Genomic DNA, 26105 nt, shown 5'->3' with positions numbered 1-26105 from the left:
CAGAAGTCTTTTTACATAACTATTGAGTGTATTTCTCCTCCTAGAATTGAAGGGATTTCCAAAGCCAGCAGGCCCATCCTTTTATGAACATGTACAATAGCTAAATAGAAGGAGTCCTCCTTCTCACTAAAGATGGAGATGGTTCTGTACATGTTCGTTTGTGGTGTCTTAAAGAAGGGTCCACGCTGGGGTTTGCGACTTCTCCCACTCACACCAACAAACTGTCAATGGTGGTTTCTAGCATTAGGGCTGACCTTGGGCATTCTGAGTGTGCACTCTTTTGTGTACATCAGCTCACCTAGTTGATCCTTTAGAACAGCTACCAGATTAGGCAAGAAGTGGAAAGAGGATGTCACTTCCCGCAGGCCACACAATCAGTGAGTGATATGCTTGGGACTGGAACCTGACATGCCTGTCTCTGAAGCCTGTGCTCTTTCTTAACCATCATGCTACACGCTACCCTCTGGGCTGAGCCACGTGTGACCCACTGGGTTTCTCTGCTTGCTGGGGTGGCTGGCTTGTCATTTTGCATGTGTGCCTCATGAGGACGGAGTTCTGGTCTGTTTTCTCCACTCTGTCACTAGTATCAAAGAAAACAGTGTTGGTGTGTAAGTGAACTGAAGCATCTGAGGGTTCTGGTACATGTTGGGAGATGGACAGTAGCTCAGCTTTCTGAATGGTTTTTCTCAGCCATGGCACCAAGGACTTTCATTCTTGGACTTGGAAATATAAAAATCACATGAACTCTGTGGTGTGGAACATGATTGGGGGACTTTGCTTTACCCAGAGCCTGTGAGACAAAAGCTCTGAGACATCAAGAGTCACTCTGATCCCCTCTAAAATCTGCAACGTGGAGGTCAGGGCACAAGGCAGCCAGACTTAGCACTGCCAGTTGATAGGCAGAATGCTTGTAGGTGTTGGAGAAAGCATGCTGCTGGATTCACCATCCATTAGTTTTTAGGCTTATTCTTTCTCTCCAAAAAATCTGGTTCAAAACATTCTGGTCATCTGTCCCTAATAGAAGGGATTTTTGTAAAGCAAGAGACTTCCTTGAGCTTTGCAGGCACAAGTCTTACCTACACTTGAAAATCTCAGGGGGTGGTTGCTTTTCTTAAGCTTTTTCTCTCTGATTTTGATGAGTTTCAGCTCCTCATGTGGGTTTTGGTTAGAGTATGTACAGAGACAACTGTGCTGTGTCAACAAGTATTGTGAGATATCTGTGACCTGGGATCATAACATAAGAAGATGAAGGTCAAAGGCAGCAGTGGTATCAGCCAGAATGCAGGTTCATTAGCGAATGTGGTGGATTGGTAATAATAGCCATGGAGGACCAACCTGTTAATGAGCTCTTTTGGTACAGTAAGCACCATGCTTCTTGTTTACTTGAGTTCATAGAGATAAGTATTTTTATCCTCATTTAGTAGCTGAAGAAACTGGGCTTTGAAGAAAATTGTGACATGTCCCTGATCACCATGATTTTAATTTGGGTTGGCTTTAACACAACATCCTTGCTGTTGGACTCTGATTTGGATTTCTGAAACTTCTCACACTCTTTCTTCTGGTTATTGTGTTTTCCTCAAGCCCAGTTTCATGATCTGTTTATCATTTGGAGGGACTCCTCCAGATTTTGACACATCTCTTTTGCCACCAGATATTACCCACTACTTTGAATCTCTCTTGCCTTTCCTATATAAGGGGCATATGTGCTGAGAATCTCATAAACACATTCATTTAAATGGTGTCTTCTGGTCACATGTATCCAGTGGGACCATCTTGAATTACGCTGGTCTCAGCAGTGACAGATTTCTTGTGGGCAGACCGTCCAATGATTGCACCATGCTGATCTGTTGACCTAAGGGTGGTCTTTTCTCTGGACTGCTCTCTCCTTGCCTACCTCAGCTCTCAGATTGAGCTCTGATCTTTTAGATAGTGCCAGTTGCTTACAAGCTCTTTAATCTTCCATAAATGAAACTATTAGAAAGGGATCATGAGTTAAGTGGTAGGCACCATACATTCATAGAAATGTGTATCTTTAGGCTCAAAGGAGATAAGTCACTTGCCCCAGATTACCCAGCTGTTAAATATCAGCAAACAGAACTTTGAACTCAAGTTTGCTGACTCCAGAGGCCACATTCTTATTTTGCAGCACATCTGTTTATCATTTCTGATTCATCTCATTGTCATCCTTCCAAAAGGGGTTGAGGCTGCTGGGACTTTGTCAGTGCCAGTAAAGGTGGTGCTCACAGTGATCTCTTCACCTTAAGAACCAGGTCGAAGCCAGGCTGCTTGGGACGGTTACATAATGGAACTTTTCTGCTTGACCTGATTTCCCGACTGAGCCAAGATTGCTGTGTATACACCAGGCAATGGTGGGCCCAACCTCAGCTTCAGGGTAACAGTGGTATAGAGATGGTAAAGACAGCTGAAGAAGTGCCCTTTCTTCCTCAACTGAAAGATCACTTTGTCTGTTGAGTTGAAAACTGAATTCTGCCTTCCTCCCTTTTCATTGCGTGGTTTCTCTTTGAATTCCCTTTTGTTTTCAGTGATTCCACCACCAGATATCCACATTGACAGCTATGGTGAGAATTCTCTAAGCTTTACCCTGACCATGGATGGTGACGTCAAGGTAATGTGGAAAGTTCAAACCATTAGTTGGGTGGGGCTTTCCTTTGTATGGGAACCAAGGTGATGTAGCACATTAAGATTAAGAAAAATGAATGACTTGATCTGGTGAAGCTAGAGTACCTGAATAGGTTGGTTCTTTCCCCCATGAAGAACAACTTGAGTCTCCACATGTAATTATTCTGCCTCAGCCTGGTGCCTTTTTTTTTTTCTTTAACCATATAATTAAATGGTTCACAGCTACAGTGCAAATAAAGAGTTGGTGTTAATAGAATATGTATGCCCTGTAATTTCCAGCTTTATTAGATTTCCTGGTACTAAGTGCCAATACAGAGGTTCCCACAGTGGAAGAGCAGCTTTCTTGTGAGCGTCAGATACCTTGGAAACACATCCGCCTTAGGTCCCCACCTAGCCACTTGGTTCCCTCCTCCTGCACCAGCAGACCATCTGCTTGGCCCCTCTGCACAGCCAGCTCCACTCTGGTTGTGTGTCCTCCTGCTCTCTCAAGTTGAACCCACTTTCTAGATGCTCTTTTTTGCCTGCTCCTCTTTGCATCCCTCCCCATCCATGAAGTTGTGATGGGACAAACAGCCTTCTGAGTCGTTGTGCCATCTACCTAACTGCAATTTAGTGTCACACCTTTGACTTCCAGAGAGGGTTGGTACAAGAGATGGGTGGCCTTAATGTCTTGCTCCTTATTTATAGTCTTTGGTCTTGAAAATGCTTTTATTTTGTTGATTGTCCCATATTTAAAGATCTATAGATCACAACCTTCTCTGAGCTCTGGACTTAGAAGAAGTATTTTTTCTTCGTGTGTGGATGTGTTTACTCCTGTGGGGAAGTAAGAGCTCACCAGCCAGCTTTGTATTGAACTGTTGGCCTTGACTGCAGGGATAGCCCCAGCTGAGTTTTACCCTTAATTATCTTGGCCTAATTATCTTTGCATTTTTTTCCCTTTTCCACCTTTATTAATTGGTTCTTGTCTTTCTATTCTGTATTCATTTTCTGTTTGTTAAATACATTTTTTATTATAAATGATCTCACATTTGTTTTTAGAAGTAGATGGAGGATGGCTAAATACTAATGGTAGCACAAATAGAACTTGTTTAAAAAGAAACCGCCCATCCATTGAAAAAAATGAGACATCTAAAGAAGCCTGCTTTTTGTAGTTGGTGAATCCCATGGCTGTTCGCTGATTATGATATGTGTCTCCCATATCTTGGCAGGTGAATGGCTATGTGGTGAACCTTTTCTGGACATTTGACGCCCACAAACAAGAGAAGAAAACCTTGAACTTCCGAGGGAGCATACTGTCTCATAAAGGTAACACTTTGCATCTCGTGGTACTTGAGCAGGAAGAAGCGAAGGTTGCACCAACACTTTCCTGGCAGCAGAGCATGTGTGGGGTGCTGGGCAGAGTTCTCTGGAGGTGGTTTTGCATGGCCAGGTCCTTGTCCACTGAGGGCACTGTAAAAGGACTCCTGACTCTAGTTAGAAGGCTTCACTCACTGGTAGCTCAATCCTCCTCCTAACCCATTGGCCTTAAGTGGAAGTGGCAGACTCCAGAGAAGAACTGGAAAGAGACCAGATTAACTGTCGGCACATGATTTTTGTGCTTCATCAGAACAGATTCCTAGATTTAGTTGTCTGTCTCTTTCTAGCCTAGTTCAGTCCCCTTCTAATAAGAGGTAGCATGAGACTTGGGACATGATTGGCATTCAGAAAATATTTGTTGACTGAATGAGTGGACAGACAAACCAAGGAAGGAAGGGGTCCAGTTCTTGCATCTGCAAAGAGCATGCCTCGACTAAAATTTGTGTGTCTGAAAATGGGCTAAAGGGTGAATTTTATTTCTAAGACAAAAAGTTGAGTACTAAGAGCTGTCTGTGAATGTTGAGAATGACACAGGAGCGTCCCCCGTCGCTCTGCTTCTAGCCTGTTTGAAAAGTACTTTCAGTCAGTTTTATTCATTTCTTGTTTTTGTCTTATAAGACGGAAACTATAGGTTTTCTGTAATTGTCCCTTTTTTTTCTTATTTGAAACTGAATATTTACTAGATTAAATAAATTGTATAAGGAGTCCATGCAAGGGGGAAAAATTACATTCAGCACCTACTGTGTGAAAGCTTTTACTAAGCTGTTACTGGGGCTGTTGTCTCACACAACCCAAATAATAATTCTGTGAGGGGTGCTCATCTTTTGGAGGCATAACACAGGTTCAGAGAATGAGCAGTGCTCTCACAAGGCAGCAGAGTCAGGATTGGAACCCATATCTTTCCAGTTCCAAAGCCTGTGACCCGTCGCCTCAGTGTTACACCAATATAATCAGCAAAGTTAGGCATAATCTTGGTAGCTGTTGCCTGAGATCTATGAAGAGGCAGCTCAATGCAGGGCCTCACGCCAGGTACTTTACACGTCTTTTCTTTTAATCCCCGCAACAGCCAGCTGCTATTCAAGTACTATTATTTTTCCTCCATCTTACAAACAGGGAAGCAGGCCAGAGGGGTTTAAATACTTTACCAAGGATGTTTTAGTCACTGCTGTGACTAAAATATCTGACCAGACCATTTTAAAGGAGGAAAAGTTTATTGAGGGCTCACATTTTCAGAGGTCTCAGTCCATAGAAGGCTGGCTCCATTCCTCGGGGCTCCAGGCAGGAACAACATGGAAGAAGCAGCTCACACGGTGATCAAGAAGCAGAGAGAGAGAGACTCCACTTGTCCGAAACGAGTATATACCCCACAGTCACACCCCAGTTCCCAGCTCCTCCAGCCACACCCTACCCCTTCAGTTACCATTCAGTTAATCCCTGTCAGGGGATTAATTTATTCATTGGGTTAATGCTGTCAACAACCCAATCATTTTTCCTCTGAACCTTCTTGCATTGTCTCACACGTGAGCTTTTGGGGACACCTCACATCCAAACCATAACAGAGGTACAGCCACAAGGGGTAAAGTCAAGCCTTGAACCCTCGTCCTTCTGATTCCAAAGGTTATCCTGTTAACATGTTCTCCCTTTGTTCACTCTTAATTTAGTTTAGGGAATACATGTTTATTTCAGAAAATGTTAGAAGGCATAAAATGTGTAATGGAATTTTCTTTAATTTCACTTTATATTTCAGATATTTCCACTTTTTTTTTTTTTACACGTTGATCTCTCTATCTTTACAAAATCAGAATGATACTATATATAGTTTATCCTTCTCTTTTCATGTAACATAAGGATTTTCCAGTGTCAATAAATATTCTTTGGAACAAATTTTAGAGGTTGCATAGTAGTTTGTGGGACACACATGATTTAGCTCTTGCCCTGTGGCCAGTCAGGTCAAGCAATTTATTCTACTGCAACAGACACTGAGATGATCTCCTCATTTGCAGATTTTTGAGTCCCTCTCTGATTTTGTGGCATAATTGATTGGAAGGGCATGATTTTTCAAGACTCCTCTAATACAGGGCCAATGGCTATCCAGGAGTGTTTTACCTATTTTATCCTGAGATGGTCAGCTGTAAGAGAAATTTCCCAGTGCCCCTGAGGTTGTATTACATGACTGCTTATCTATAAATAAGTGTTAAATAAACTTTTAAATTAACAAAGTCCTACATGACTGACTAAATTGAGAGATTATTTTTTTAAATAGCACGTGTATATTGACACAAATTCTGAATTAACACCCCGCCTCTCTTCGGGCATCTCCTTGTTTTCACAGTTGGTAATCTGACAGCTCATACATCCTACGAGATTTCTGCTTGGGCCAAGACTGACTTGGGAGACAGTCCTCTGGCATTTGAGCATGTGGTAACCAGAGGGGTTCGCCCACCTGCTCCAAGCCTCAAAGCCAAGGCCATCAACCAGACTGCAGTGGAATGCTCTTGGACTGGCCCCAGGAATGTGGTAAGTGGGCCACTTGTGTGGACCATCACAGCTTGAATGTGGACCCTCCCTTGATACAAGGCCACAGGACAGACCCAGGGCTCCTCTCTGCTGCTGGTTCTTCCTTTCCTACCCTACACAAGCCATCCTCTTGGTTAGCTCTGGAGGCACCTGCCATCCCAGCCCCAGTATCCCTTACCATGCTCTATCCTGGCTTCTAAGAAATAGTACCACATGTTGTTGTTACTGTGTAGACCTCATGCAGGTAGAGGGTGGCATATTTCTGTGCTTGGGGACTCAACTTGGATCACGGACTTCATGAGAAGTTTTATTTAACAGCCTCTGCTCTTTTATATGACCCAGAAGGTGATGCCGAGGCAGCCCTGAGCCCTCTTGGGGATTCCCTTTTACCTCAAAGTAGATTCTACTTGCAAAGGGACCTTTTTCTCTATTGAGAAACCCAGCTCGGGAGGGTCGTCTGTCACACCCAGCTATCTTCCCAGAGTAGGGCATAACGTAGGAATGCTGGAACATCACTTAATCTTAGGGTCACTGATTACGTGTGACCTTGGAGAAGCAGCCATACTGTGCTGGTCCTGACTTGTGCTCTGGTCACATGCATCGTAGCTTTCATAGGTGAGAGATCAAAGGAGCTGCCTGTGGGAACTTTCACTTCCGGCTCTTTCTTCAGTTCACTGAGCACTCTGCTCTGGCAGCCCTTGGTTTTCCTCTTCACCTCAAGAACTGCCATCGCCACTGTCCATGTGGGGAACCTTCTTATTCCTCGGTTCTTGTATTCCATGAACCCGTTCCTGCCCATCGCCACCCTACCCCATGGAGCCATAGGCCCCGTCACAGTGAGGCATTATCCTGAGCTCTGAGCCTCCACACTGACTGCAGCATCCCATCTGAGCTTTGTGGCTCCCTCGTTTCTCCATTCCTGTTCCATTTGCATTTGCTTTCTGACTCCTTTTCCCCACTTCCCCACCTATGCTCAGTTAATCACTCCTGGGGCCTCCTTTCCTCTTTCACTACCCTTGTTCTCCCCTCTCCAGTTCTTCTGATGCTGAGCAGAGTTAGGGAAAATTGCACTGTTATCTGGCCTTGGAAATACTTTGCACATCCTGATCAGTCCCCTGTCCCTTTCTGTCACTCCTCCAAACTTGTATAATTTTCAGCCCCATCTTTTTGCTCACGTGCTCTTGGAGAAAATGCTCTGATTCTCCTTACAAAGAAACTTCCTCAACTCCTACCCTCTCATCACAAGCTCACTCAGCTTTCACGCCCTGCTGCAAGCCTCATCAGATCCCCTTTCCCCACTGGAAACTCTGGGCGTTTCCTACATGTACCAGCAGGAGTAAGAATGGCTGCTTTAACAGCGGAACTGAAAGAAACCATTCTTTAAACAGTTTGTTTCCCTCTCAATTAAAACAAGTTTGGAGGTAAGCAGTCCAGGGCTCCTGTTACAGCAGCACAGTTGGGTCCAGGACAGGTTCCAGCCGTCTCCAGCCTGTGGCATCCATCTTCAATGTCACTGCATGGTCCAGGAGCCCTCCTAGAGCCACAGCTATTACCCGTACTTGAGGCAGCAAGAAGGGCCCTCCCTCCATTATAATGAGCCCTCCCAGACCTTCCCACAGGACACTTCTAGTTACATCTCCTTGGCTGGAACCATCATGTGGCCTCCCTTAGCTCCCAGGGAGTGGGAAGTGCAGACTTTCTTTCCAAGTAGTTCTCACTAAGAAACACGGTTCTACTAAGAAAGGAAGAACTGGCATCTTCCGGGAGCTGACAGTGCCTTTTCTCCTGTGTTTCCTCCACACACTTGTGAGATTCTCATGCTCACTCTACAAACTCCGTGGATTTCCTGTCCACTCTGCACATCCAAAATAAAATTTGGCTCTCCATGTCCCTGCTGCACTGTGCTAGCATGTACCCCCTCTTTGGTAAGCCCCCTCTTGGCTCTGGCTCATTATGCCCTCTTTTAGTGTTTTATCTGACGCTCTGAATGCACCTTGTTATATGCCTGTTTTTCTTCCATGCCTGATTCTCCTCAAGAATGAGCTCTCTGGGGACAGAGAGCGCATGGTGTTGACCTGTGCTGATGCACGTGCAGCTCTGTAAGTGCTGTCAGCGTAATGAATGTGGAAGGAAAACTCTCTTTGAGCTCTTTGGAAGCATTTGCAGGATCTTAAATGAGGGATTTTGAGATCATGAGGTCGCTGGCCCATGTGCTGATGTTGTTTCCATTCTCTGCTTTTATCAGGTTTATGGTATCTTCTATGCTACATCCTTTCTTGACCTCTATCGAAACCCGAAGAGCTTGACTACTTCACTCCATAACATGACAGTCATCGTCAGTCAGGATGAGCAGTATTTGTTTCTGGTAAGTTTCCCGAATGAGAGGCAAAAGGAGTTCCCATTTTTTAAGGGATGTCTTAAGTCCTGGGTTCCTGAGTTCAACCTGGATCTGGGGAGCTGGACATCTGGATTCCAGCATTGGTGTGCATGATAGCGGGAAAGTTCTCTTCATAAGCATCACAAACACCCAGCTGCAGCTCCCTAAGGGAGGACTGATAACAGAGACAGATAAATCAAAACCTTTTGTCAGATTCCATTTCTTGGAATTTACCCTACATACTTTTATACATGTGCCAAGACAGATGGAAAAAGATGTTTGGTCCATTAGCACTTGTGACAGTAAAAAGACTTGAAACAACTTAAATGTACATCAAGAGAGGAATGGCTAAAAATATTATGGCTTGTCCAGGAAATGGAACACAGAGCAACAAAAGAAAGACAGCTCCAAAGGTATTGATATGGAAAAACTGCTAACCTGTGTCAAGGGTCAGAAGTGAGGGGCAAAATATGTGTACTGTTTTCTCAGTTGTGTAAGATTATTTAAGAAAGACTACATAGACACACGCATACGGACGGGCATATATTATGAATTTATACACTCACATCTATGTCTGTGTGTGCATAGGATATTTCTGGAAGGAAGCATAAAAAACTGTGAGCAGTGGCAAATGGTCTGGGCTAGGTTGGGAATTACTTTATATTTTACTTCTTTTTTATGAGTTGAATTTTAGTTGGTGTACGTCACTTTTATTGAGAGCATAGTGAAGATTGTGTGAGCTCACATGGTATCATTTTTCTGTGTGTGTACTTGGCCGTAGGTCCGGGTGGTGGTACCTTACCAAGGGCCATCCTCTGACTATGTTGTGGTGAAGATGATCCCAGACAGCAGGCTTCCACCCCGTCACCTGCATGTGGTTCATACAGGCAAAACCTCGGCTGTCATCAAGTGGGAATCACCATACGACTCTCCCGACCAGGACTTGGTGAGCAGGCTAGGCATCTGGGCAGCCTGGCTTATTCTTAGCATGCCTTGGGAAGGGCTAAAGGGAGTCCAGCAATGGATAGGAAACACAGGCCTGGAGGTTGAGTCAACAGGACTCACCCCATTTCTGACTTGATCATATTCTTAGAGTTGCCTCTTCTTAGTTGGTGCTCCTCTGTTTTTCCTGGCTGCCATATTAATTTATCCCCTTCCTTGACCCTCTGAGACACAGGTCATCAAACAAAGGCCCACAGACCAAATTCAGCTTATTTTCTTTAAATAAAGCTTTATTGGAACCAAGCCACACCCATCTGTTTACATATTGTCTGTGTTTGCTCTCATGCTTCAAACAGCAGAGTTAATTAGTGACCACACTGGTCCTCATCTGGCCCCCAACACCTAAAATATGTACCTTTTCTGAAAGTTTGCTGACCCCTGTTTAGAGAAGGGGCCTTGATCCTAGGAAACACCTCCCAGTTCTCCTTGCTTCAGATTGCTTTTATCTTTGCCCCTCTTCATATTGGGGGTGGTCAGTTTTAACAATGCTTGATTTCTAAGACTCCTTGACTTTCCGCTTCTTCCTGATGACTGGGTTTCCTGTGCTTATTGCGTGTCCCTTTATTCCCTGCCCTCATATATAAAGAAGCAGCCTGGGAGAGTTACCTAGAGCTTTTTGTCCAGTAGAGCCAGCATTGAACACTTGTTCATTGTCTTTCCACTGACAATACCATAACTGTTGCAGTGTTGGAGATGCAGAAGTCAAGTACTGAATTTCAGTGTTCTTACTTGTCCTAACCTAGCTCCTGATGCCACAGTAAATGTGGCTTTTCCTGGTGACTTTTTCTTTTTTCCCTCAAATCTGTGTAAGTTCTGAGTACATATTTGTTAAAAAGGCTGGCCCTGGCTACCCCAAAGACATATCAAAGAACAGAGTCAGACTTTGGGACTCAGAATATTATGGAGGGTCACAGTCACTCTGTAGTCAGCCCTCTGTACCCGTAGGTTCCATATCATGGATTCAACCAAAGGCAGATTGAAAATATTCGAAAAACAAATTGTCTACACTGAACATGTACAGGTGTTTTCTTTTGTCATTTTTTCCTAAACAATACTGTATATCAACATTTACATTGTAATAGCTATTACAAGTAATCTAGTGATGACGTTGAGTATATAGGAAGATGTATGTAGACTGTAGGCAAACATTACACCATTTTGTATAAGGGATGTGGTATCCACAAGGGCCCTAGAACCAGGCCCCTAGAGATGAGGGATACCTGTACTTGGGTTACATTGTCTGCCATTGAACTATGAAGAATGAAGAATACCAAGTTTCTGATTACCACTCTGATTTTTTTTTTGTCCTAGTTCTATGCAATTGCAGTTAAAGATCTGATAAGAAAGACTGACAGGAGCTACAAAGTAAAATCCCGCAACAGTACCATGGAGTACACCCTTAACAAGTTGGAACCTGGAGGGAAATACCATGTCATTGTCCAGCTGGGGAACATGAGCAAAGATTCCAGCATAAAAATCACCACAGGTAAGTAAAAGAGAGATAAGAAGCCTTCCTGCCCAGCAGAATGCCCATGGTGCTGGACCACCTGTCAGGAGCTGTCCATCAGGAATTGCCCACAGCCTGCAAACACTGCTCTTCGGTGTCCACACTGCAGCAGAACAGCAGATCTGGGCTGCAGTGAGATAGCCAGGGCCCAGGGGACTGGGGAGTGGCTCTTGTTTTCCATATTCTCCACATTCTAAAAATCTCCTCTCTCCTAGCTCGTTTTGACATTAGTAGGGGAGAAGAGGAGGAAAGCACAAGAGAGTTAGGAAATATAACTGAATATTTACCACTCAGGCTGAGCATTGCATCTGAGGACCTACCCTGATGTCACAGGGGTTCATTGGTGCAGTCTGACATGGAAACAGGGAGACCAACACCCCGGGAAGTAAATTAGAGGGTAGTCAGTCTCAAGTTCAGAAAGCAGATGATAAGCGCAGTTACTTAGACAACATCAGACAGTATCAGGAGTACTAGTAGTGGAGGCTCAGCCCCATTTGGGCTGTGGTATGAACAGGGGCCCTGGGTCTGCTCAGCTGCCATTCAAAGGAGCTGCAGAATCCCTTTCCTGTTCCATCCCTCCCCTTCCCTCCACCCCCTGCCCCATCTTGGTTTTGTCCATCCTTATGTCTGAGAACTATTACTGTCCAAGCTTCTTGGCTAAGATTGTTCTATCCACAGCAAACAAGATGCCAATTGAAGGTATCTACCATGTGCTAGCTAGGCTCTATGCTAGGCAGGTATGTGTTTTTTTTTCCTTCCTTAACCCAGGCCTCTGAGGCTAGTATTATTTAATCTCTCTTTAACAACAGGAAAATGGAGGTTTAAGTATATATCTACTAACTGCATCCTATCTCATCTTTAATTTTCAGTTTCATTATCAGCACCTGATGCCTTAAAAATCATAACAGAAAATGATCACGTTCTTCTGTTTTGGAAAAGTCTAGCTTTAAAGGAAAAGCATTTTAATGAAAGCAGGGTAAGTTCCTCCCTTATTCACAATGACTTTGGAAATGTAATTGAAATGGTATTTTAGAGAAGAGCTCGTTAACAGCATGCTGGTGTAGAAAGTGTAAAAAAAGGGGGGTAGGGAAGAAAGAATAGGGCATCAACGTGAACTTGAGAATTAAAGGACCATTTCTATGGGATTGCTAATTAGCAAGATGTTTATATTGCACATTAAAGATGAGAATCTCTACACTAAGCACTTTTCAGTCTTGTACTTGTCTTCCCCAGAAGAAAGGGAAATGGGCTGGAGCCCTTGTTGTGCTTCCTGAAGCTGGGCCAGGGCTCAGCATTGGAACCAAGAGCCCACCTGCCCCAGTCACTCCGAGGCCTGGGGCTGTGGCCATGCTGCCATCATGGCACATCATCACTTCCTTCCAAAGGAAATAGAGGGAGTTGGAAATACTTGAATCTACTCTGTTGACTTATGAAAAACACCTTTTGCTTTGTTTTGTTTTGTCATTGGCAACCAATGCTGCATCCACATCAGAGGTTAGGGAAAGGAGAGCAGGACCTAGGTGATTTCCACCTGGTAGTGGGCAGTCTTGAGTGGATCTGGATTGGCTTCCCTGACCACAAGGCATGAGCTCAACAGGGACTCAACACAGCTGTGGCTCCCTGGAGGAACAGTGTAGACCAAGGGCCCAAGGGGCCTCAGCAGTCACAGTGCACTGTCACAAGCAAAGCTCAAGTCAAACTTGAAAATCCTCATCACTCTGTGAGAGTTTCCCAGCTACGACATGTAAATGGTAATATCTTTAGATACTAAGAATGTTGTTGGATCAATTCAAAATAAATGTTCCCATTTGAAAAAGGTATAGTTAAGGAAGTAAAAAATTCCAGCAGCAGTAAGCCAGTGGAGAAAGGTTTAACCTCACTGAGAGTCCAAACAAAAAGGATGAGGCACTTGTATGTTAAATCAGCAAAGACCCCGGGGGAAGAGTGTGTGTCATCAACGTGGGTGATCAGGGGAACAAAGCACTCAGAGAATACGTGTTGGTTCACCCTCCTGGAAGGTCCTTTGGTAATATGTATCAAAAACATTGAAAGTGTTCATGCTTCTTGATCCAGCAATTCTTCCAAAAGTTTTCTCTTAGGAAGCAATGTGCATAAAAATTTATATGCATTATTAATAATAGAAGAAACAACTCCCAACAGAAGAGAACTATTGAAATAAAGTTTAGGTTGTTGATGTTTGTGTAATTTAAATTATTTTCTTTATGTTATTGTGTGTTTTTCAGATGTCCTAGACTGAATATATGTTAGATAGTCAGTATAAATTGCTAGTTTATAGAAATAACTACAGGGATGGGATGCCAGGCAGGTGCCAAGAAGCCCAGTTTGGCCTCCATTAGCCATTAGGTGATGCTGCCTGGGGACGGCAGAAGCCCAGCTTTTAGGTTGGAGTTGCATGTAGGTCAGTGTTCCATTCCTAGGGGGGGGTCCTGGCATCAGCATAGCTTGCCCTTTCCCCTTCTCTCTGGCTTGGAGTTGGGAGACTAGACAGGTCAATGTAATGTGAACAAGAAATCACTGATTACGCAGTGCTCCCCTGTGAGGATAGAGATAATGGATGGAATCATTTTTGAGGCACTGGAAATGGATGTTTGTAGCTTTGGCACTGAAATCACTAGTGAAGTCCAGTAGTCAGCCTGATGCCATCCAGCATCCTGGGTCAGCACTGTCAGAGGGTGACTTCCCTCACAGGAATTCAGGCAGGAGTCTTCCGACACAGTCCAGAATATTATCCCATCCCCTTCTCCCATGCACAGGTGCCTGTGCCTTCTGAAATGTTGTTATCACAGCCAAGACGGTCAGAGCTGGGATCAGCTTAGGAAGAGCTAGAAAGAAAGGAAGCAAGCTGGCAGTGGTCTTCCTAAGTACTGCACTAAGGAGAAACGTGCTGTCCTTTCTGATTGTAAATTCCCTTATCTTACCTATTGCTGGAGGCCACGCCAAGGGTGATCTAGTATGAGTCAAATCCCATACTACCAGCTGTGGCTGAAGAGTCCAGGTTCTTTGTGGTATTGAATATTGCTTGAGACAAGTGACTGCTGATCAGAATTTTGAGTGTATATATGCTGAAATAGCTTTCCTTGGGCCACACTTTTCACTTTTAGTCTTCAGTTCCCAAGTGGGTGCCGTTGCTAGTTGAAATGCTGGGATGGGAAAAATTCCTGTTTTTTGAATGCAGTGTCTCCATGGTAATGTTTTTTTTTTTTAAAAGCTAGTGAGAAACTCAGAGTGCTTTAGCATCTATAAAAGCTGCAGTAAGGGGCTCAGACATGGCTGGAACCAGTAGTAGAAGCTGTTGGGTTCCTTATTTGACCTCCTGAGAAGTCTTGTATGTGTTTGTTTTCAGGGCTACGAGATACATATGTTTGATAGTGCCATGAATCTCACAGCTTACCTTGGGAATACTACTGACAATTTCTTTAAAATTTCCAACCTGAAGATGGGTCATAATTATACTTTCACTGTCCAAGCACGATGTCTTTTTGGCAGCCAGATCTGTGGGGAGCCTGCTGTCCTACTATATGACGAGCTGGGGTCTGGTAAGTTGCCCTGCACCCAGTTTCTGCTGTCCCTTCTGGGGAAAGAGGAAGGATGTAGAGTAGTCCCATGAACATGTGTCTATTTCTAAAGACACTTGAAATGTTCTCTTAGCTCAGAGGAAAGTCATTTAGGTCTCGATATCATGAGGTACAAATTTAGTTAACAAATTCTGAGCCAGGTATAGCATGAAGCTGAGTTTACAAGGTGACCATATTCTGATTGCAAAGTACGAGAAAGGGAACATTTTATTTAAAATGGAGGTGCAATGTGAGAAACATCAGCTTAGCAAGAGTTTTGTTGTTCATTTTTGCTGGACTTCTCAAAGCCTCTAACATGCTAACACACCCTCTGATCCTGCAAGTCAGTAGTTCTTCTCCTCCGTGTGAAGAAACTGACCATCTAGCCCTCCGGTCATCTGAGTTGTCAGCCTCAGATCTGGATCCCAATTTGGGCCTGGGCTATGTCTTAGGAAACTCATAGATACCAGTGCTGGGCCATGCTCAGGGTTTACCCAAAGTCTGTTTGCACCGGCATAGCTTGGCCAGGATTTCAACAAACATTTTGCCACTGGTCTTTTTAGTTACATTCACTCCCAGCCAAGAACTAACCAGGGCTCAAGCCAAAATCTTGTGTTAATTTGTTAAGTGTTCCAGCACATAATATTTCCTGGGTATGATCATGCAGAATACTCATCCTCCTAAAAGAGGGAGCCCTGCTTTCCACCTTCCTCTGGTGAATCATGGTGAATCAGAGGCTCTGAGAAGGTCCCACAAAAAACAGACAGCAGAACTCTTGTTAACCTCCTGTTTCCTTACTAGCTCCCAGTTTTCAAGTGAAACTAGCTAGCAACCTGTGCAGTATACTCCAGGAAAACCTGTTGTGAGGACCGGACCAGCTGCCTCTGAAACGAGGACCATCTGGAGCTCTCATTCCTGATGCTTCCACTGAGCTCCAGCCTTTTCTTATTTACCACTGCACAGTTGGGATGGCCTAGGACACATTAAATAAGAGTTTGACAGTATTTTTTCTAAAGTTTTTTTTTTTAAGAAAATAAATGAGAATTTTAAATAAAGGCATGAATATTAAATTGCTGGATTAGGTTTAGCAGAGATGACTGATCTCTGGGCCATCTTTGTGAGTATCCTGCCAGGCTGAATCCCTGGGTAGCAGATCCCTTGCTGGGCCACCTCCCACTACACTGGAGAATAACCCCCAAGCCTATGGAAACCTAGACCAGGAAAGTCCACAGTGCCTCCTTGGCTAAAAATGGACTCTTAAGCTCCATTTTCTTGGCTCAGGTTCAGACTGGCCCTGCTCCCTTAGGGGCTTTTGACATGAACAGTTTACCCCCTTTCAAGATGGCGGCCCCTTCCCTAACAAGGGTGTTGGAGAGGGATGGCTTGCCCCTGAGCCCCAGTGGTATGATTGTATCTGTAAATCATAATAAGACTTCATTTCTATAAGACCAGGGAAGTGGCCTCTTTGTTAGGTTATAAACATCTAAGTGGCTTTGCAGAGAACTTTAAAAAATGTTAAAGGTATATTGAAAGGTGATCTCCCTCATTTTTTTGTTTTACTTAAGTTTAAAAAAAAACCTTATAAAACTTCACGAGCTGTTAAGTCAGTATTGTAGTAAAGGAATCTCGTTTGTATCACTTAATGGAGCTTCAGGTAATTGCAGTTCAGAGTGACTTTGGTGCCAAGTAGGGGGAAATAATTGCAATCTCGTTAATTAGTGGTCTGATTTCACATCCTCTCATGTAAGGCGAGCAAGTGGTCTTAAGTAATAATGCTAATGAAATCAATGTTGATACCCCAACAAAGGTCTCCCTTCCAAGAGATTATCTAAATAACCAACTAGGCAGTGATTAGGAGGCTAATGTAATTACCGCATTAGCATGCGCAAGGCCCATGGTCTGTCACTCAGGGCGAGTGGTTGGGAAACATTCAGGCCTCATGCACGTGCAGGAACGCATCACAGCAGACAGGTGATTGGGTAGCTGTGCTGAACTTCTAGCTTTTTTGGTAGGTGGGGCCTTGCGGAGCCACCTGGTGCATTCTCCTACCCTCAGGAAGGAGGCTCATGGTTGGGAATTTTGCCTCTGCAGGGGGAGATACAGCAGCCATTCAGGCTACCAGATCTACTGATGTTGCTGCCGTAGTGGTTCCCATCCTGTTCCTGATACTGCTGAGCCTGGGGGTCGGCTTTGCCATCCTGTACACAAAGCATCGGAGGTTACAGAGCAGCTTCACTGCTTTTGCTAACAGCCACTACAGCTCGAGGCTGGGTTCAGCAATCTTCTCCTCGGGGGATGATCTGGGTAAGTGGCAGGGCCACTGATCTGATTGGGAAGTACCTACCTCCAGCTTACCTTTTGACATGAGAGGAGTTGTTCATTAGCTAGTGATTCCCTGCTTAGGGTTAAACCATTTGGAACTCATGGCTTGTACCTTGCTCCGAAATTAAAGTATTATGTTCTGTTTACTAGTGTAGTTTGACCTGAAATAGGGAAGAACTGGTAGGAGCGTGCCTTGTGTAGGAAGGCCATGGGCTTTAGACGCCCTGCTTATGGGAAAATTCTCAAGAACGTCCATCTGACTCGTCTTGTCGTGTTCTTCCCAGACCTGAGGTCAGACTGGTATATGCAGTGATTTTGAATTGTGTGGGTGCCTGGGCTGGAGAGCCTGGTAAAGACAAAAGTAGTGCTTCCCCAGTCGGCTTCTATCAGAAGATGCCCTTTAGTGCGACTCTTTCCCCTTCCAGTTGCTAGTGCAGCCTCATCAGCCATTCTTACTTTATGTTGTGATAACATGTATTGTGGGGGAAGGAAGGAGATCGTTTCGTCCCTTCTTAAAACCTTTGCACGCTGCTCTTCTTGAACACTAGGAGAACTTGTAAACCACTTTATATAAGAAAGTGGGTATTTTATTTAGCACCTCAACTCAGGCTGCTAAATGTGAGTTTGCATACTTACTTTTCCTATAAACCAGTTATGATTATTTTTCTTTGCTATAAAGACATTTATGTATTTCCTCTCACTGATCATATGAGATGAGCCCTGCTCACTTCTCAGCTGCCTTCCTTGCTTAATCAGTAAGGAATGGGTGGCTTCTTTGCTTGCCGCTGTTGGGGACAAAAAGTCTTACCCTGTTACCGAGCCATGCAGTCCCCACTAACTGTGGATCAGCACTTAGTTGCACAGGCTCATACCAGGAATGTCAAAGGGACAGCCATTAGTCTGGGAAGTGGGGCTCATAGTTCTTAATCCTCCTCCTTTTTCTCAAAACAGGGTGGGTTCAAAAGAGAAAGCAGACTGAAGTATGGTGTGCCAATGTTGGGTGTGAATAACTCAAATTGGGGAAGCGAAACTACCCATTTGTTTTAGAGTAGGCAATGAGATTCTTCTTCCTTCAAGTTTGACTTGCTTTGTTTGTCTAATAAGTTAAAGCTACCGCTAAAATAAGCTTGGTCACCTATTGATAGGGATGATGACCTAAGAGCAGCAGAGAGGAGCCGAGTTTAGGACTGATGGTTGTGAGTGGCCAGCGATGCTGTGGGTTTAGCTGGGGGTGGATAAGGTGGCGATGCTGTGGGTTTAGCTGGGGGTGGATAAGGTGGGGGTGGGCAGAGCAGTGGCTCATGGGCTCAGGTCCTGTGTGCTGGAACTCACAAAGCCTGACTGTTTTGTCTTTAGGGGAGGACGATGAAGATGCTCCCATGATTACTGGATTTTCAGACGACGTCCCCATGGTGATAGCCTGAAACAGCTTTCCTCACTAGAAACCAAATGGTGTAAATATTTTATTTGATAAAGATAGCTGATGGTTTATTTTAAAAGATGCACTTTGAGTTGCAATATGTTATTTTTATATGGGCCCAAAACAACAACAAAAAATAAAAAAAAAAAAAAGGAAAGAAAGGAATGAATAAACTTTGTAGGGATCAACTGTGAACTTCAAGCCAGGTTGATTTTAGTAACCAAATTGCTTTGATTTGACATTAATGTAGTCTTACACGGCTGTGCTTGCTGGGCATGCTTCTAAGTCTGTGAGATTATTTTTGGTTCAATAAATTGGCCGTTCTTATTATTTTTCTAAGACACAGAAATGTATTTAATAAAAAGTTCAAGAGAGAGTGATGGGTGGAATCCCTCCTCCTTGAGAGTGTGTTCAAATTTTACATTTTGTTTGGATTTAGTTTATGTGTAAGTGTTTGGGTGTCTTATGGGGGAAGGTTCTTTTATGTTATTTGTTAATTTATTGGGACTCTATATAAGGCCAGGCTTTAGTGGTCATCTGATACCACGTACTATAAGCCCCTCGTCCAGAGTGTTGGGCGGTAGAGAACAGAAGATTTTGTTGCCATTCCAAAAGAATCCATTTTTATTCACTTGTGTGTCATGTAATGGTCTTTGGCAGAAGAGAGCTCTGAGTTATTCTAGATTTAAGTTAGGCAGAGCTGCAGCTGGGGAAGCCCTGCAAGCCACAGGTGTTGATGTTAACCCTGGCATTTTACTGTATATGCCTCTGAACAAGGTGTAGCTCCAAAAGTTACCAGGTAATAGCACTGCTTTCTAATACACTGGGATCGTTGTCATTGTGAAAAATAAACTCTGGTTGTGGGAGAGAGTTCTAGATCTGTGCCATGATAGATAACACTGGCAAAAAATAGTATGTGATTTCTGCATTTTCAGTTTTTGTTTTTACTCGCCACTAAAGAAGCTCAAATATAAAATTTTATATTTGGTTTGAGGTGGCCACTGAATTGTCCTCAACAAAACATACTGAAGTGTGCAGTTATTTTGAATTGGGTCAGTGCCTCCTTTCTCTTTTTTCTTTTCATCCACCTCGCTTGTCTGTGCCCTCACCCGTTCTACAGAGAAAGAGCTCAACATGCTCACAGCGATGGAGGCGATCTAACCACTCCCTCCAGTCCACAGTAGCAACAGTACTGGGCTTTGTTCATTTATTCTCTCTAAAAGATAAGCTATGCTTTCATCCTTCTGCCATTAAAATGCCACCCCTGTATTCAAATCATGGTCGTTTGAAAGTTACATGGATCCGTTGTGGACTGCTGCCTGTCTTTAGACTTGGTGTTGTGGGCACCAATGTCTAGCATTACTGTGACTTTTACTGTATGAGCAACCTCACTGCAGAATTTCCTCCCAGCTGAGAAGCAGCAAGCTCTGGGAATATTCCAAAGTCACGCCGATGAATATGTGTCCTTTATATGCAAGCTTTGTGAAGCCCCATCTCCCCTTCAATGCAATGTGTCACCTTCTCACAGGTGTTTTGTTTGTTTTTTCTTTTTAACCAAAAGTATCATTCTTGGGTAGTAATAGAGTTTCATTCTGTCTAGGGATTGTTTGGAAAACAGAGAGCCAATTAAGTTTTTTCGTTGTAAACATTTCTATCTTAGGTGGGGAGTATTTTGACCCGTAGACGTCAGGGTAGGCCTGTTGTTCCTGTTATGGAATGGTGGTGATGATGGGCCTTCCTCTGACTTATTTTCCTTCACTCCCCCTTTTTGATTTTTTTTTCCTCTTCCAGACTGATTTTTTTTTTTTTTTGGCTTTGTCTTGTCTTGCTTTGGAGCTTTTAAGCTCCAAGCCCTACCACCTCTGCTTTAATAAACTCATTAAGATGAACAGTATGGTGGGAGGCAAGTCATTAATTGAACCACTAGAAAGTCTATTTTGTTCTGCCAACTTTTGGTGGCATTTATAAAAAGCCGATGTAAAAGGCTCTGACATATTGTTTTCAGTGATTCCACAGGCAAGCCTTTTTACAGAGCATACGTCTCCAGTTGGCAACTCCAGACATTTCAAGCATCCAGTTCTGGTCACCAGTGCCTCCCCATGCCTAGTGCACAGTCCTGTACAGGCGGCCATCACCCCTCTCCTTGGAAGATGCCACTGTGCTGTTTGAAAACAAGCAGCCTTTTAGGGTTAGAGTATTTTATATAAACAGAAGAGCTAAGGTCCTGAAGACTAAGCTAGATAGATGCAGCTAAGTGTAAATCATATATTTTTATGAACTTTTGAAGCACACATTCCTGTTTCCCTCCACATAGCTTTGTGGGGATTTTGATGTATCTATATGCCATCTGCAAGATTCCAGAGGTTGGAGTAACAGTAGGAAATGAAACAGCCTTTGAAAGTGAAGCTGGATAACTTCACCTTTTAGAGATAACTCTTCATGGTGACCACTGGACCTTCTGGTTACTTGCAAAAAGGGGGTTTTGTACTTTGTGGGAGATGCCCATTTAGAATTCCCAGTGCACAGGGAAAGAATTTTATTCTATCCCAGAATACCAGGAAAGTCAGGTGCTTGCATCCCTGAAGGGGAATTGTACATGAGTTCTCTCTGGAAATTGATTTTGCTCTTTTCTGCATTTAACACACCTGGAGCTTTGTGAGACATGGATCCATGTGGATGAAATGACATAGTTCCAGAGAGAGGCCATGTCCGAGCAGATGGGTTTCCAGAAAGAGAGTAACTACTGGGAACCCTGGTGACCTAGGTAGATAGTTGTGCTGCTGGGGAGCTGGCTGGAACCTCTAGAACCTTTTAGAAGAGTGGCTCCTAGGATTTCATCTCTGGTAGTATCACTAGGGATATTTGTGGAATGGACTGGGGCAGGAGACACATAGCTGCATGATCTCTCCTGACCATCATGTGTGGCCACATACTCACCAGTTTAGGGACTGTAACCCTTCCCAAAACACTGGGCATTTGGAAGGAGCTGGGGAGAGCAATGGAATGGTGAGCCCTTTATAGATGAACTCCCATTTCTCCCTAGAGAATCCTGCTTTCAGACTCCCACCCAGAGGTCACTGCATCTAATAATTGTGTCTCCTGCACTTTCCTAAGAGCCAAAACCCCATTCTTTTAGGTTTGGTTGTTTCCTCCCCCATTAAGGGGGTCAGGGTGAATTCCCTAGAATTCTCTCCCTTAAACAGAGACTGGGGATAGGGGTGGTTCCCATAGAGAAGAGAGCCAGAGATATAACCAAACTGAATGCCACCCCCCAGAGTGATTTTAGGAATTGACTCTAAAACTCTGCAGAATCTTCACTTGTGTTGAGATTGTATCTTGACATTCCTATCATGTTATTTTTCTTAACTGGAGTGTGTGCTGCCTTTCAGGTAAAATTTTTGTGTAATAAAAGCCAGTACATTAAGTTTATATAGACTACTTTCTATGCAAGACTGAGATATGGAATAGATAGCAAGATGTGCAAACTCTTGGGTCCATGGTCAGGATGTCAGCTTTTGGAAGAAGTCACCACCACCGAGCATGGGTTGAGGGAGGACAGATTGTGCATATGTTTCTTCCCACTAATTTTGAGCAGCCATATTATGAATTTAATCATCAGAGCCAAGTAATAACCCAAGAATGGTATTAGTTTCATGTGTAATAGCTCAAATGGAATAAGCATGAATGCTGAAGCGGAACATGATCCTCAGATATTCCATGTCACTTCTCATTTAAGGACTCTTGTAAAGAATTATTAGAAACTTTAGGCAAAGTCAAAAAGTATTTGCAGCAAAATAAAGGCCTATTCTTCTCTTATTTAAAGTGAAGCACTGTATACTCTTTCCTCTCCAAAGCAAAATTAGGTATTTATAATTTCAATTGCCTTGGTAAGTTTCCAAGTCACTGATTTCTGCTGAAGATTTTACTATATTGTTGCACAATTTTAAGATAATTTTTGTCTCAATGTCAACTTTTTTCACTGAATAAAATTTAACTGGGTCAAAAAACGCCTACTTGAAAATCCACTCTATGTGCGTCTGGAGTTGCTCTTTTGAGTGCAGTAAAGATGACTAACATGGTCTCCGAACACCATCGATTTGTTTGTCTCTTTTAAGAGGTGTGTATGTCATAGATGAGAGAACACTAAGACCTGGAATCGTTTTGGTATTAACCACCTGGTCTCAGATGTTGGATCCTTGAAGAACACGGTGTCTTCATATTAGCTGGAGTAGGAAGATGTCATGTGGTTGCTCTGTAGTAAGTGGAGTTCTTCCCTAGGGGTGGTGGCTCTCTTAGAGCTATAACTACATCTAAGAGACAATTTGCTAAGAGGGCAATTTTCAAATCTAAGAAAGCACAGCAGTGCGGAAGAGCTGGGTACCTAGGAACACTCTCAGGGGGGTTTCCATAAACAACGAGGCCATGTGCAAAAGAATGGTGAGCCAACCTCTAAGTCAAGATGGGAGCTGACTGGGTTGGGAGGGAAGGTTCTTCTGTTTTTGTTTTTAATTTTGAAAACTCTGGCATGTTGCTTTTGTTCAGATATTGAGCCAAAACAAAATTCTGGTGTATTATTTAGTTTCATGGATGAGGGAAAAGAGGCTGAGAGAGGTTGAAGTCATTTACTGAGGGGAATCCAGAGTGAATGGCCAAGCCAGCCTTCAGTCCCAGGTATTTCTGACCCTGCATCCTGTTCTGTGTTGCTTTGTCACACTAACCTCATGCCATCATTCAATGTCGGAACAAACACATTCAGTCCAACATGTTGCAGCCAAGGGAGACCTTCCGCCTGGGTGAATTGACCTGGTCACAGCCTTGCCTTAGATTTTCAGGCTTTGATAACTTGTCATCTAATGCATGATAGTGCATTCATCTCATGACTGAATGCAGCTTAACCAGTCTCCTGAGTGACCTGCAGCATCATGTTGTACATGACTATTTCCTTAAGAATTCACCACAGGAAATAGTTCTGGCACTTATAATGTCACATGACCAGTGCATCTTCCCCCTTTAGAAGGATTTACCTAAGAGGCCAGTCACAACTAGAAGGTGACCTAGTGACATGGATGAAGAATAAAGGAAGTGGGGGGGGGGGTCTGAGCCAAAACAATTAGTGCCCAGTAAATAATGAGTGACTGACTGACTAGTACACCACAACAGGAACCATCTACTCTACTTGGACTCTGTGTCTAAAACCCCTGGGTCACAGCTGTCTGTGTCCGTTGTTATTAAGGCCTTTCCAATTGGGGTCTTAATACTTGGAATCCATTTGACATGGTTTCTCTGGACAGGGCTTAGATACCATCTAGATCTGCCACTCTAACTCATTTCTGTTGAGTTACTGAGCAAACTCCTCCCTCCCAATGAAAAACCTATAGCTAATATTCACGTGTTCACATTGGGTTACAATAGAAACTTCCTGGCTTGAGAGCCACTGGATATGTCAGATTGTTCTTCCTATTTTGTGTTGATTTTGAAGTTTAATTCTGGGAGGACATTTCCGAGTCTTAGGAGACACCTTAGCGTAGTTGCCACATTCTGATTACATCAGTCAGCCATAATTATGTGGTTCCCCAGCCTACGGCAAATGAAGACCAGGAAGAGGTGGTCAAAGGCAAATGCCCTGAGGACAGCAGCAGAGAAGCTGAGAACCTTCAAGTTGGAGCTGAAGCAACTCCAACAAACACAACCAGCTGGGGCCATTTAACATAGGGATATTCCTGCACATTAAACAACCCATCCGATGAGCATTACAGTTGTTTCTCCTCTGTTGAGCACCCATTTGCTAGACCATTAAAAAAAAAAAAAAACTTGAATTCTGAAAGTGATCATTTGATTTAGGTATTGATTTTGTTTTAAAAGAGGAAAGTCAGTTTTAAGAGAGATTGATATAGAAGAATAAATATGGCCAACAATACTTGAAGAAATAGTGAACATATCTAGAAATTTAGAGAAATGCAAATTAAAACTATACTGAGGTTCCATCTCTAGTCAAAATGGCAATTTTCAAAAATACAAATAACAATAAGTGTTGACGAGGGTGTGCCCCCACAATGTACACTCATACATTGCTGATGGGACTGCAAATTGGTGCATCCATTATGTAAAGTAAAGCAGTATGGAGATTCCTTAGAAAACTTGGAATGAAACCACCATTTGAACCAGCTATCCCACTTCTTGGTTTATACCTAAAGGACTTAAAATCAGCATACTACAGTGGCACAGCCACACCAATGTTTATAGCAGCTCAATTCACAATAGCTAAACTATGGAACCAACCTAAGTGCCCTTCAACAGATGCATGAATAAAGAAAATGTGGTACATATACACAATGGAATATTAGCTCTAAAATTGATTATTATTTTTGCCAGTAGATTAATGGATCTGGAGACTATCATGCTAGGTGAAATAAGCCAATCCCAGAAAAACAAAGTCCAAATTTTCTCTCTGATATGTGAATGCTAACACACAAGATGGGGGAGGGGGTTGAAGTTCATTGGGTTAGACAAAGGGGAATGAAGGGAAGGGAGGGAGGATGGGAAAAGGAAAGACACTAGAATGCACTGGACATAACTTTGCTATATTCATATATGGACATACCACAAGTGAAACTCCGTATCATGTACGGGATCCTAATTAGAAGAAGTTGTACTCCATGTATGTATAATATGTTGAAATACACTCTACTGTCATGTATATCTTAAAAGAACAAATAAAAAAAATTTAGAAGGAGGTTGTGTAACTTCTACAAGCCTTCACCTGTAGTACAGTGGCAGAGTCAGAGAAGTCAGGTGCTATGCTGTTTCGTCCTGTGAGTACAATACTAGAGGTCTGTTACAATGACACTGTTCAGGGAATCCAAGGGCACAGGCAATACATCTTAAAAACATTCCCACTAGAAGGATTACAATGATGTTTGGAGACTATATAATAGATTTCCTCATGAAGTCATTTACGTAGAACACAATATTCCCTGCTGATGGGAGAGCAACGAAGCCTTTTTCATTTTTATTGGTAAATGCTTTTGTAAAGAGTTCCATAATTAGGAACTCGGAGGAGTCTTTGACTTTGCAATAAAAGATAAATTTTATCAAAATCCTTTGCATCTTGGGGAAGGATTTCCAGAGCATATTTTCCTCACCTGTGCACAGCGAGGCTCAGTATCAGAACACATTCTGTGGACAATAAGAGGGCTAGCAGCAGGCCACTAGGATCCCAGCAGGAGAATGGTTGCCCCTCTTTTCATACCGCCCCAACTGGCTTTGATGCTAGAGCCCCATTAATTTTAAGAAAAGATTACATGTAGGGTAATGTGAGCTTGCAACCATTTACAGAAGAACAATGGTGTTATGCTTTTTAAAATGCTAATGTTATAATTGTAATGTCGC

At 43.2% G+C, this 26105-nt stretch overlaps 1 protein-coding gene across 1 annotated transcript in view; it reads left to right on the top strand.

Moving 5' to 3' along the window:
- Nucleotides 1–22715, top strand: part of SORL1 (sortilin related receptor 1) — a 162934-nt gene extending 140219 nt beyond the window's left edge. Inside the window, exons 39-48 of the mRNA XM_081281228.1 lie at nucleotides 2544–2626; nucleotides 3849–3945; nucleotides 6329–6513; nucleotides 8759–8878; nucleotides 9672–9836; nucleotides 11204–11378; nucleotides 12269–12375; nucleotides 14764–14956; nucleotides 17066–17278; nucleotides 18653–22715. Coding sequence (XP_081137354.1) covers nucleotides 2544–2626; nucleotides 3849–3945; nucleotides 6329–6513; nucleotides 8759–8878; nucleotides 9672–9836; nucleotides 11204–11378; nucleotides 12269–12375; nucleotides 14764–14956; nucleotides 17066–17278; nucleotides 18653–18720 — 1406 coding nt within the window. The 3' untranslated portion in view covers nucleotides 18721–22715. The remainder of the gene's footprint in view (nucleotides 1–2543; nucleotides 2627–3848; nucleotides 3946–6328; nucleotides 6514–8758; nucleotides 8879–9671; nucleotides 9837–11203; nucleotides 11379–12268; nucleotides 12376–14763; nucleotides 14957–17065; nucleotides 17279–18652) is intronic.
- The last annotated feature ends 3390 nt before the right edge of the window (nucleotides 22716–26105 follow it).

The sequence above is a fragment of the Spermophilus citellus genome (genome assembly GCF_964194105.1).
Source record: "Spermophilus citellus genome assembly, chromosome: 2".
Classification (NCBI taxonomy): domain Eukaryota; kingdom Metazoa; phylum Chordata; class Mammalia; order Rodentia; family Sciuridae; genus Spermophilus; species Spermophilus citellus.
The sequence above is the reverse complement of the archived record's forward strand: the minus strand, read 5'-3'. Positions and strand labels throughout refer to the sequence as shown.